The 14,065-nt window shown below is 38.5% G+C and overlaps 1 protein-coding gene across 1 annotated transcript in view; it reads left to right on the forward strand.

The window, feature by feature from the left end:
* Positions 1–14,065, forward strand: part of LOC139718599 (long-chain fatty acid transport protein 2-like) — a 46,521-nt gene that overhangs the window by 25,177 nt on the left and 7,279 nt on the right. Inside the window, exons 6-8 of the mRNA XM_071630065.1 lie at positions 902–1,102; positions 1,922–2,015; positions 13,125–13,323. Coding sequence (XP_071486166.1) covers positions 902–1,102; positions 1,922–2,015; positions 13,125–13,323 — 494 coding nt within the window. The remainder of the gene's footprint in view (positions 1–901; positions 1,103–1,921; positions 2,016–13,124; positions 13,324–14,065) is intronic.

Below are 14,065 nucleotides of genomic sequence, written 5' to 3' on the forward strand. Positions count from 1 at the left end.
ATGAGATAACAGACATGAACATTAAACTGTCATTGATAGGTAGCATTCTATGCTCTTATTACCCGTGCACAAGTTCGACACATGCAAAGTCTACTTGCACAACCTTTTATCCAGAATTTGACCTGCATACTTGTGTATCTCGTATCACCTTGTACCATCCATCAGCATACAGTGTACCAATTGAGTGTATGGATGATAAAGCATTACTATATTTTTGGTGACATCCGCTGATCTTACAAGTGATATGCATGGAGTAAAAGTTTATATGAACTACCAAGGTACTTCTACACTGTATTTGCTACAAAGTTTGTTATGCAGACTTTGTGTTTGAATCAATGTAAACCACTGTTGTAGTTTTGTTTAAAAAGATACAAAAATAAAAAACAAAATCTTGGCAGGTGCCGGGATTCTTACAGTGGCAATGAACTATGTTGATTTTTAATGAAACACAGTACATATTTACAATGTGTAGCTCCTACAGTGTACATTTCTGAAGCTCATAAGTGTTGATGTGTATCTATTTATTGTTCTTTGTGAGGTAGAGTAAAAAAGGAAAGAAATTTTTCAGGTACAATTGTAAGCCTTCTGTTTGCTTGGATGGGAAAGTCTCTGTAATAGGTAAAAATTGCAATGGCAATATTTTAAAAGAAGATTGCAGAGCTTCTGTTTCTTTCTCGCCCTGCATTTCTTTGTTGTAAATTTGTAACTTTGTGAAATTTCTTTGTGACTTTGTATGAATTTCAAAACTTCCTGTATAAGTTTCTGTCAAATGTAAGTCACAAATTTGGAATTTTGAGTTGTTACTGTTAATGGTGATAATTTCTGCAGCTATCCTCCTGGACTTAACAAAACAGGTTCAACAAAGAAATTGAGAAAATTTTGGCCAACTCTTAACCCATAGAAAGCAAACGATGGGCAGTATGACCACACGCTGCGGATGGCTTACGGCAATGGTCTCGGCTCAGACATCTGGGAGGAGTTCAGGAGGCGGTTCAACATTCAAAGGATCGTGGAGTGGTACACGGCAACGGAGGCTTCTGGCGGCTTCATCAATACGGACGGGAAAGTGGGGTCGGTCGGCAGGTACTCCTGGCTCGCAGAGGTACGAGACTGGCTGCAGCTTAGAGATCAGACTGTAACCCCTAGACATGTTAAACCAAAATCAATAGTCTCATTTCATTTATTTCCACATGAAAACATCAACCGTAACAGTTTCAAATCATAGTATAGTCATATTGCGGGGGACCAAGTATAGCCTATCAAGTTTGATAGGAAAAGGCCCCAAAGTAAATACAAGACAAATACCAATGGCACAAGTGATTGGCTATTAAAATGAAAAAAAAAACACAGGGTGTTTAGATACAGGAAGTGCGTCTAGAATTACTTCTAAACTGCTGCAATGACCTAGAGTTTATTTAGTTTATAAATGCAGTAAAGTATTCCATGGGATCAGACCATGATAAAATATTATTGATTTCTCTGTGTAGGTTTATAGGGTCATGTCTTCTCCTGCTGCTCTCTTAAAGGGGAAGTTTCCACAAATGGAACTTTCCCAAATGGACTGGGTAAATGCAGCAATTTTAGTACAACACATAGCAACACAGCAATGAAGTTTGAGGAAAATGAGACAATCTTTTCAAATGTTAATGAATTTTTAAAGTTTTGATGCCACCATCTGTGGATAAGAACACTACAAGACATCATGATGTTACTGCAAACAATTATTTTTTTTTTAATGAAGTTAGTGCCACAAAATTACATTTTGTTCAAGCATAATGAAAGAGTAAACAGTGTACCTCTTTCGAAATCAGGGGGAATGATATAACCCTTCATGTATATAATGTCAGTAACAAGTCAAAGGACTGTGTGCTTTGCATGAGAAATGAAATATTTAGAGTATTTTATGCTTTCTTCTTTGCAGAAGCTGGCTGGTAACTGTGTTATAGTGGAGTGCGATTTTGCCACAGCACAGCCTGTCCGTGGAGCAGATGGTCGGTGCATCCCAGTTCCAAGGGGTGAGTAAATTAGCTGTCCCAAGGACAGAACATTCCGTTTGATATGATTCTGCTTTGATTTGCAGAGGATGCTAAGCAGGAGGTCTGTTCACACACACACATTGTTTTCCTTGTGATCTTGAAACTGATAATTTGTGCATAGGAAAAAGTATGAGATTTAGGCCATGAAGAAGCATGTTTATAAAATGTTCTCATAAACTGAAATCAAAGATTTACTGTAATAAGCTGTTTTCATGAGGGTTTAATTTTCTTGAATTTAGCAAATCACAGTTGTACCACAAGTTTAACAATGAATTTGTGTCAATTCGCAAAAACAACATTTCACGAAATTATCTGTACGCAAAATAACAGCGTATACAGTACCAAGTTATGTATTTAAAGTGCAGAATAACATGCAATGAGCAAACTGCTATTTCCTTCTTTTTTTTGGGGGGGGGGGGGAGCGGAGGGAGCTCATTCTCAAAAAATGTCTAATACTGGTTCTTGCTTATAAATTCATGAAGTAGCAAAATGCTGTGTCCCTTTGTTTGGATAATATGTTTTTCAAATATTAATAGTGACAACTGAGGTTCCTCAATGGAAAACATACCAGTCTTTCCTTACACATGTTGCCATTGGAAGTACTAAAGATCGAGGAAAATTTGCATTTGGGTGGAATTTTTCGATGAGATCTGTTTGCATTGTAGAAAACAAGGAGATAAGATGCTTCTTAATTAAAAGAAAAAATAATGATTATGGTTTTATCGGACTCTTCTTTGTGATTTTTCTTCCTGCTCTCTTTCATGTTTATGCCTCTACCACAAAATCTATCCAGAGGCATTATATTTTCCGGTTGTCCGTCTGTCTGTCCTTCTTTCCATCTGTCCATAATCAATTTTGTGGACTACGAATTAACCCAAGAACTGTTTGAGGTATCCAGAGGAAACCATGGCATAATTTATACTTTGTACATACTGTGTGAGTGGACAAATTTGCACTTATCAATCGTGGGTGCTCCTGGACAGTCAGGGTCATACAGTGTAGGTCAAGGTAGGTAGGTAGGTAGTGATCATTTGCCAATAATGTGAAAGTGTCTTCTCATACTGGCAAGATGCACTGTAGACCTGCAGTTGTATTAACTTTATAGGAGAATAATACCATGTACTGTAGAGGAGGCCTACAAGTCGCCATAGCAACATATCTAGTTTCATCGTGTGTCTTCTTTCTTCTTTTTTTTTTTTTCAAGACTATATGAATGAGCCAAATGTCCTGCTTGTACTGCCTGATTTCCACTTGACTCATATCATGGACCAGGATGTGTATTGTTTTTGTGGTATCAATTACATGACATTCAACTTGTGGGGTGGGTGGGGGGATGGGAAGTAAGATAGTGGCTACGTTACAGTGTAGAGTGATGAGTGTATTTGTGTAAATGCGTAGTAGAGGTAGGTGTGAAAGACAATACCAGTCAGATTTTTGTACAATCTGTGTTGATTACACATGGCACACAGCTGTTCCTGTAATCATGTGTTCTTATGAAACGTATCCGTTGCCCTACGCTTGCACCCAGAAGCTGTTGATGATCCCAGCCAGTCATTGGTTACATTCACACACCATTTCTAAACATCAGGATTAGCTCCAAGTTTAAATCCTTGACGATATAAGCTCATAGTTTTTAAGCCTTCTGACACACTTGAATGTTAAAGCAATCTTACAAATTGAGGATTAGAACCAGAAGAGTGTAAGGTTTATGCTCTATCCACGAGCCGTCTGGGTCCAGGCTCGTAGTGCAGCATCTTTCGGACACGATGATCAATGAGCTCAAAAGTTTAATAGCATGACCTCTCTGCGAACCCTAGTGCCCCAATAAAGCTTCTGGGTCAACCTTGAGTGCATGTTGAACACTACTGTGCTGTCCCACATTATGGGTTTATTGCTAGCACTGCATGTATGAATTTGTTCAGGGCGTTTGGTTTGATAAATCAGCAAGTGCGAAGCTGTTCAAAATGGTAAACCTTTAAGATTAGGCGTCATGTGGGTGTGCGTTGTAGATTTAAACTACAGGTTAATCATCGAAGTTTAAAACTTTGAAGATTACAGATGTTGTGTGAACATATCTGTTACGTTCAAGGTCACATTCCTGTGAACTCTAGATGAAGTGATACCAGTGGATTGAAAAGTCAGAGGAGGCCATGCCAACAGCACTGAAGGGTAATTGGTGGCAAGTCCTTGACTGCAGTAGAAACAGATGGTGCACCGGGACTAGTGATCAATTCTCAGAACATGCAATTAACCCAATCACGGTTCTACACTGCGTGTTAAATCCATTGTGGGAGTTACTGTAAAACATGTTCCCGGCACGAAATTTTCGCAAATTGGAGCCGACGGCTTTTTTCGTGGCATGAAATTTTCACGAATTGCCACGGGCGTTCAATGCATATAGTGTAGACAAGAAATTTCCCGTGCATTTTAATTTCGCGAACCTTGGCGCTCACGAAATTCGCGAAATTAAAATGCATGCGCACATTCCTCGTTTTACAGGAGTAAGTTATGGGATGGAATGCTTTCCCTGGACTTTATATCTTCTGTGTGTGTGATTTGCCTTCCTGCCACATCTAGTTACACATGTATGTTGATGCACCAGACAGTTTGAAGATGTGCTATCTCCTGTACACTACTGTAAAACAAAGAATGTTCACCTGCATTTTAATTTCACGAGAGCCAAGATTCGCGAAATTAAAATGCACGCAAAAGTTCTTGTCTACACTATATGCATTGAATGTTATATGCAACTCATGAAAATTTCATGCTGCGAAAAAGGCCGTCGGCTGCAAATCGCCGAAATATCATGCTGCGAAAATATTGTGTTTTACAGTATCTTCTCACTAGTATTGTTTCATATCCAATGGCCTTTTTGTCAGAGAGCACAATTTAGAATTGCTGCAAATGATAACATCACACACAATGTTGCTCCTTAATATGTAGAGTCAGGAGGCATTCTCTCAAATTGTCTCACTACAAATTTGCAAAACAAGAGAATCCACTGAAAAGGGAATATGTGATTTAGCAGATTGATGTTACTCTCTATAGTTTAATACATCACATGATTGGAGGCATCATGTTTTTCCAATAAAAGCATTAAGCCTAAGGGTAGGGTCCTGGTATATCCATGAGTGGTTAATCTTAGTTGTGCATATGGTACACTGAACATTAATGTTTTGTTTTTTTATGCTTCCGCTACGTAGTGTTGGCGGAGGCATTATGTTTTCGGGTTGTCCATCCGTTCATCCATCCTTCAGTCCTTCCGTCCGTCTGTAATCGATTTTGTGGACAGCGTACAATTGATGTGACTGAAGAATCATGTGAGGTATCCAAATGAAACTTAGCATGATGGATATGGATGAGTGGCTATAGGCTGTGCCTATCAACTTTTTGGGTGCATATGCTCAAGGTCAGAGGTCAAGGTTAAGGTCTAATTCCATAAATTTCACCCCATAGTGGATATCTCTGCAATGCCTGCAGCCGAAGGTATTTTGTTACGGAACTTTCTAGGGAGTACACAATACCAGAGATTTTGTAGGGAAGTTTTTGGGGCAAGGTCAAGTAAAACTGCTTTAATAAATTTTACTCGGAAATGGCTCAAGGTACGTATGTTCATGAAACTTTACATAGTTATACATGTATGTATGTAGTGCCTGACAATGACTCTCTTGAGAATTACTGGGTCATGGGATGAAAGGCCAAAAATCAAAAGTTGGTTTAAAAGCTAAATTTCTACATGTATTATTTAATGGTGACAAATTGTAGGGCCTGCTCTTTTCTCCGTACCTTGGAGATTGCTCAATGCATGATGTAACACTTCATTAAACTAGGTAAACATATTAAATTGCACAGTGAATCTGTAGGGGAAAATTTGGGCCATGGGGTTAAAGGTGAAGTGACAATGTTTAAACTATCACTATTTTCCCCATAGTTTGAAAAATAACTTTGTCATGAAAATACCAGCTAGTGATTATTTGAAGAGAACTGCAGGCCATGGGGTCAAAGGGCAAGGGTTGAAGGTCAAATGAAAATGCTTACATTCTCAAATACTTGCTCTCTGAAACGATTAAGCCAAAGCAACATTTCTTGTTTCTTGTTTGTTTTTTTAGACGATTATGTGCATTTTATATGCTAGCATCTAAACTCGTTTTTCAGGGATGTACACTCTGTACATGCCTGCCTACATTCATTGTACCTACTGTACCCACTTTTACATTCAAGTGCACATCCTGAAAGATTTATTTAGTGAGGTCTCCTATATACATGTCTACTGCAACATACTATGGAAGCATCTTGTTCCAACATGCTGCTACTGAAAAAGAGTGCTAGCTGGATATTTTCACAAAATCAAGAAATATGATATCCGCCATATTATATTGACCAAACAACAGACCAATTTTTAGTTTTCTGCCATCTTGAATCATGCCTGAGAATGGTAGTGCAAGTGATTTCACAGCAGTTGTCCTTATGCAGCAATTCCTCCAAGACAGCACAGACAAACTAATCACATGTGAAATCAATGATAGGATCCTTGAATAGAAATTTATGGTATTTTATCGTCCTGTTCCTATGGCAACTGCATCAAATTAAGGCTCTTCTGCTCAAGGAGGATGATGTTGTATCTTCAAAACTGCAATCCTATATATTGTGCAGCATTTCCAGGTATACTCATAATATGTACAACCTGTATGTACAATGTATGTATGAAGTGAGTATTGCAGTCTTCCCTGACTGTAGCAGATATATATGTACTGTACTGGATATTGGAGCCCTGTAGCTGTCATTGACACTGTTATGTTTAAGTAATGACAATCATACTCATAGAACTTGCCTCAAGAAAAAAAAATGACAAGGGTCCTTATTAAACATAAAGCTGTTTCCATCAATTTAAAGGAACTGTACAGTACTGGTTGAGGTGGGGATTCATGTGTTGAACATTCCTAAGTGAGATTATGAAAGAGCATGTAATTTTAAGAAGGATTCAACATTTATTTGATGAAAACTGGTTTTCAAATGGCTGAGATATCCAAAAAAGTGATAATAATAAAAGGCGACAGGCCACTCCTTTTATTAGGATCTCTTTGTTTCATCTTGTTTTTGGATATCTCAGCCATTCCAAAACCGATTTTCATCAAACAAAACTTTTGATACCCCTTAGAATTGCATGCTCTTTGACATCTCATAGAGTGGTTTCTGAATATCTCACAAAACGTTTAAATGCTAAATCCTCACCTCGACCAGAACTGTACACACCCTTAAACATATTACTGATTAAATGAAGCGTCCATGGTAATATCTCTGCCTCAGCCAACCCAAAGAATGTGATAATGTGTTTGAAGGTCTCATTCTGTAAAGTCAAGTCCTGGCACTGACCCGTGAAAGGTTATTGTTTAACTCTTAATGTGCCAGGCCCAAAACCCCTAACGTGCCAGAGATTTTTAGCCAGTGCTCGGAAGCTCCGAATCTGGATAGACAGGGTAATTTCAAACTGTCATATCTCTGTAATTACTGCTTGTTTTGAAATGTTGTCTGCACAAAAAATGTGGAGAAATGGTAGTTCTTTCGTGCCATGTCGTCAGTTTGCAGTAATATTTATCCTAATTTGAAATATTGCTGAAAGAAATCATATCATAAAAAAATTATTAAGAAATTTTGGGTAGCATGAAAAGGAAGAATTATTTGTGAATTTTCTTCAATAGAACGTGTGTTTGACTCTGTGACAAAGTTTTAGATATACATTTTTTCTTTCGAATGATACCACATTTGTCAACTAGAGTCGTATACTTTCAAAGATATTCGCAGTTTGTTTTGCCCATGCAATTTACTTTTTTGACCGAGTAGTTCATTCCCAAACTTTGGTTATTTAGTCCCGGTTCCTCTTTGAGAGTAAAGGTAATTGTCCCGGGTCTTGGAGGAGAGTCTTTCCACTCTTTTATCCATTTGAGCAGGAAGTGCCAACAGTAATCCCTCTTTTGTTAGTGTGAGGGGCGAGCGTGCCCTATTGAAATCGGCAGTCCTTTGTCGGTGAGGGGCTCGTTGGCGTGCGAGCCCATGGTCACAGGCGGAGATAATCCGAGGATGCCTTGAACAATGTGCTACACTGTCGGACCAAAAAATATCTTATTGACAATGCGGCGCATGCCTTCCTTATTATTTCATCAAAAGTCTACGAGTAATCGATCAATGGTCAGTTCCTTGTTTTGCGTAGCTACCCACCACCAAAGCGATCGCGGCATGACTAAAGTGTAACCTTAGTAACTTCATAACAACGACGCGTGTTTGGCTCACAACAAGCGATTTACTCACAGCACCACGAGGACAGCCGCTGAAACCTGCAGTTGAAGCCACGTGCTTGTTGCGCCTAGCGCTGGTTAAAACCAGATACGTGGAACAAAGTGGAATTTGAAAATATAGCACTACACATATCTACATAATCCTCATTCTGAAACGTTCACCAGATTTTGAAGAGCAATCAGACCCTCATCTAGGTCTAATATTCCCGCGAACTGTATGCGAACATCGTTTTGTAGGAATATGAAATTCTCAAACTAATTAGTCTATTTCAAAATGAAGGACATAATGGCACACAGACCAAGAACTACACATCCATATGAAATAAACAAAGGTTACTGATAGTTCATTTGCGTGCACTGCAGTGCGGTGATTCGGGGGGGGGGGGGGGGGAGGCGTAAAGAAAGGGAGAGAGTGATTTTTGGTTTGCGTATTTCTGAATATTTCAAAAGATTTTGATCGGTAACAATATCATTGTTTACTGAAATTATTTTGGAGCTTAGTGAGTTTCATTTTCGTATCGCACCAATATTATGACCATGTGAAAAAATCTATTACTTTGCTTTTTGACGTGATCGGTACATTGGGTGTTGGGTAACACTTACAAACAGAATATCAGCGATATTAGAGGTATCCCAGAAATTGTACTTCACTTCGGAAAAGTGTTTTGATGCTGGACCTTCGCATGACGGCAGATTCATTTCCCGACATTTTAACCGCTAACGTCTCACAACCTTAGTAATATCGGAGAAAACTGCAAAATCAGAATGTAAAGTCTAGCACTCATCCGTCGCGAAAGTCATGCATCCACACATCAAAGAATATGATCAAGTCAAGCACGCATCCTTATGTTTTGAAAAAAAAAAGAAAATATATATAAAATTGTTAAACATTATATGATTAGTATGATCACGTTATTTGAGGTAAAAAAAAAAAACATGAGGGAAAAAAAAAGGTGCAGTAAAAACTAAAATCTTTCCAACAAAATTACCATGATGCAAAATGATAGAAAGAGAGAATCAAAGGACTTCAAAAATCATCGTACCCGTGTAGCAGCTATAAAGAAGAAGGCAATGCTGGTAAGTGGGATTGAGCCGCCGGGGCAACAAAATATCAAGCAAAGAAACAAGATGTCAATCAATCAAACAAACAAACAACGAAAAGAAACTACAAACATAAAGACAACCTTGTTTCTTATTTGTAATTTAATCAGCGTTGCTGAGTGTGTAATGTCAGATCAAAGCTGATCAATTATAGTGAGATTGCAAAACTGAAGTGTATGTAACTACTGAAGGATACTAGTAGTATCTAGAGTTATTGACGAGAGAAGGTGCAATGTATATTCAGTAACAGGTTGTATATGTGGAGTGAGATCAGTTTGAAGAGAGAATACTATTGCCAGAAAGACAGAGAGAGAGAGAGAGAGAGAGAGAGAGAGAGAAAGTGACGAATGGAAATGGAACTCGACGTTCCAAAAATAGTTATCTATGACATACAGTATAACGATAATAATAATAATAATAATAAACATGTGTGCATATAATATATATATACATATATATATATGTATATATACATACATATATATATATATATAAATATATAAGTATATAATATGCGTATATTTCTTACTCTCTCTCTCTCTCTCTCTCTCTGATACATAGATCGAGGTCGTCAGTTTCTTCTTCGCCTAAAAACACAAAATCAAATAAACAACCGACAAACAAGACTCAAAAGCACACATACAAACAAAGCAAGAGTATGATTATTAGCACACTTAGTTGCATGTAAGGTTGGAAAAGTATAATAAGCGAAGCTGAAAACATGCACAACAAAGGAATTCATCAAATCATACACTCCATGCAAACGTACTGTACAACAACGTCAACATGTAAGCTAACAGTTTTTATATCCGCATCAAATCATACGAGACGCAAGGTACGAAGAAACAATGCACGAAGCCTTGTACAGCAATTCCTCTTTAGAGTATATAGTTCTCCCCCCCCCAAAAAAAAAAAAAAAAGAGAGAGAGAGAAAAAAAAAGAAGAAATGAAATTCGCCAATAGGGTATTAGTAACAACAAGAGTTTGAGAGACAAAGCGATTCTGTCAGAAAGAGAGAGAGAGAGAGAGAGAGAGAGAGAAGGGACAGGTGGATATTGAGGTTAACGTTACAACAATAATTTGAAGTTATTCATATATCATAGAGAGATATAATAATTTTACCTCGACTTCTTCACTTATTTTGTGAAGTAAAGATTTGAGTTAACGACATTCTTGTATGACCAAATTGCACCAATTATTGAATATTGAAAAAGGCTGCGTCTTGATCGTTTGTATGGATAGTACCCCTCCCCCCCCCAAAAAAAAAGAACACACACACACACACACACATATCAAACAACACACAAACAAGAATCAAGGCAAGTTCCACAACAAAAGGTTTGATTATACGGGTACACTTAGTTCTATCTTAGATTAGAACAAAAAAGCTAAGCTAAAAAAAGGTCAAAATCACGTTGCACTTTGCACAAATTACGTAAAACAGCGTCAGGTGTCAAGTAAGACAGCCTACAGTACTGTGATCTGTTGTATTTGCCAAATTTATTCACGAAATTTTGTAGAAGAGGAAGTGCAAGAGAGTTGCTCGCCAAGTATATGAGGAGCTCATTGATACACAACAACAATAAGAAGAAATAAAGACATATCGCGGTTCGATTCATTGCCCAGAAATGTCAAAAGTAATATCTTTATTTTGTATTTCCGATGGATTTTTCACCGAGTCAAAAATCCGTTATAAAACGATCTTCAGAAGTGTAACGTCATAATAATTTGCAGCCCTCGATACGTACGATAACAACAACAGAAATGAAAACACGGCGCACTACGCGGTGCAGATAGCAATAAGGTTCGTAAGTCCACAGGGTTTTAGTGAGAGTTTAGTCAGTTTGAATGACTTCCGCTATCTTGGAAAGTCCTTCACGTACGTTTTTGGATTTGATCAATGTCAACATTGGAATTCCTTTTGTTGACTAGTTTTGTTGAGCACTTTACCATTTTGCAAAACATGGGACACTTATCGTCAGAAGAAAGTACACAATCAACGCATACAAAGGGCCAAAAAGATAGGACATTAGCTATCGCGATGTGTGCTTTGTGAATGTCTATGAATCGTTTACTATGTATACAGTAGGAGAGCGGATCGTATCACCGAACGCCTTTTTTGTGGCTTTGAATTCAGCACAAAGTGGATGAAATGTCTGCAAAAAATAACACCGGTTATTCACAAAGTCCTGAAAATACGAATTCAGCAAAAGTACGCAAATTATTCACTCAGGTTTTTGGAGAATAGGCTTCAAGTATATCTTTCTCTCCAAAAATTTAAAAAAAAAAATCAAAAGTTGTCTTTTACAACCGCAAAAAAAAAATCGCATTATAATTAGGTACATGATTTTCGTAATGGCATAGTCAATGCTTTCACATCTTGTTCTTGCACCAGAACCACAATTCTTACCCAAGGTTCACTACATGTACCTACTAGTATTCTTACCGAGGGGAGGACAAAGAGAAAAAGAATCGGCTAATGAGGCTCATTTTTTTTTCTCACCGCAAAATGTCTAATACGAACATTTTGAATAGTTCCCATGATAAAATCTTGCGATAAATCGACATCTTCTTCTAAATCTGAGGTAAAATGTGAATTTCTTAACGTTTTTGCATTTTTGTGTTGCATTCTATTTTTGCGGTTTCGGTCCTTATAAACGATTTGTGAGGCCAGTCTACGAGGTCCCGCGAGTATTGAAGATCGTAAGTACGCAGAAATATGCGTACGAAATTACTATGATGTCGGGCACTACCATACCAGCTGCATTATGTATTCAGTACTTCCCTTTCTCAAGGTGTGTATATCGAACTCTTTCTAGCGCTAATGATATTATGTAATGACACATTCATACACAAATGGGGACTATACCTGGGTATTTTTATACCCTTTTCACCTCCCCCTCTTTTTCTACCATTCTGTCTTTAGTCCTAAAGTACGCCAACCTAAATTTCTCCTGGTATTCACTTTCATTTGAACAAGGAGACCGGCAATGACAGGCTAAAAACAATGACGATCACGTCAACGCAAATTATATGGATGTGCCGTGCGGCTTAGTTCACGAGTCAAGTTTTCGCTTGCTGGTACGCGTGCATACACAAGGACAAAGGCGTTTTCTTCTTTTGTATCTGATTGTATGTAAGCGTCGGGACGATTACAGTACATCAAACAGACAAAAGGATGAAAGGCTTGACCGTCAAAATAAAAGCTGACCTTCTCTGAGGGACAAAATGAAAGCATGCTTTCAGCCGTCCCGCAGGACAGCATCCAAGCGGAACAAGACGACTGGAACCTCATAGAAAAGACACGCAGACTCAATAGCGTACACACGCGTGGTTTACCAATGAGACTTTTGATTTATACACAGCTCACAGAGGGTGCGCTCACGCCGAATTTTCCCGGCGCGAAGAAAACATACCTTGTCGAAAAATCATGAATTTACTCTAAAAAATCCTATGTAAGCATACACAAATATTTAGTTCAAACGATAGATACACTTATCTGCTATCATTATATATCAATGGCAGTTTTATAGTGCAAGTAATTATGATACCACAAACATTTTAATGAGCAGGAGTTTTCTTGCTCTTCTTAGTCGCCGATCGGCGACCATGGCACGTCAGGACTATGGTCGCCGATCGGCGACCATGGCACGTTAAGAGTTAATGCTTTCTACTCTGTCCACTCTATTTCTAGGTGAGGTGGGACTTCTGCTCTTCAAACAGGACAAGCTCAACAAGTTCCTGGGCTACCGCGGGGCCGCGAAGCAGACAGAGAACAAACTGGTCCGCAATGTTCGCAAGCCTGGTGACCTTTACTTCAACAGTGGTGACCTCATGATGTTCGGTGTGGATGGCTACGTCTACTTCAAGGACCGCTTAGGGGACACCTTCAGGTGAAACTCCTGCCCCTTTTCTCTCTCTACTAAAAATCATGTTGGCCTAAACTATGAATCCACATGAAAATTGGCTACTGTTTATTAAAGGGGAGATTTTTTGCTCATTTCGTTTAGCAAGAGACTAGTGTGAAAATGAAATGAAAACAAACAAATTTTGAGTTGTTAACATGTGAAAAATCTGGTTTTCGAGGAATTAAAAACAGGGGAAATTCATCTTACCGGGCCAAACGTTCACAACAATCACTTGTGCAAAAAATTCCACTTTTACAGTATCTTGTCATTTTCATTCACTTTGAATACTGTCAGATATGTATGCAGAGACTCCAACTCTCCCGTTTTCGACGGGAGATCTCCCGCCGAAAGCCCATTTTTGCACAATCTCCCGTTCTCCCGTTTGAGATTTGATTTCTCAAGCCTTGGCTCTGTGTCTCCCGGTGGAAAGGATTTCTTACTTATTTCTATCATATGTTGAAAAAATAAGCCTTAGATAGCACCAGAGAACATCTAGAATCCTAGGAACTTCACGCTTCGCACACATCAACTTGGAGTCTCCCGTTTGCTAGGGGTTTTGGGCGGGAGAATCTCCAGGTCAGAAGGTGCTTGGGGTTGGAGTCTCTGTGTATGTGGTCAGCGCTCTAAAATATCATCCAAAGGCATAATTTCGTGAAGTAAAAAACCACATACATAATCAATGAGATGAAAGAGTTGCCATTATTTTGCAAGTGTACTGACGAATGCA

This window comes from Diadema antillarum, unplaced genomic scaffold (genome assembly GCF_040938485.1).
Source record: "Diadema antillarum isolate AM-2024a unplaced genomic scaffold, OU_Dant_1.0 scf00000097, whole genome shotgun sequence".
NCBI classification, from domain to species: domain Eukaryota; kingdom Metazoa; phylum Echinodermata; class Echinoidea; order Diadematoida; family Diadematidae; genus Diadema; species Diadema antillarum.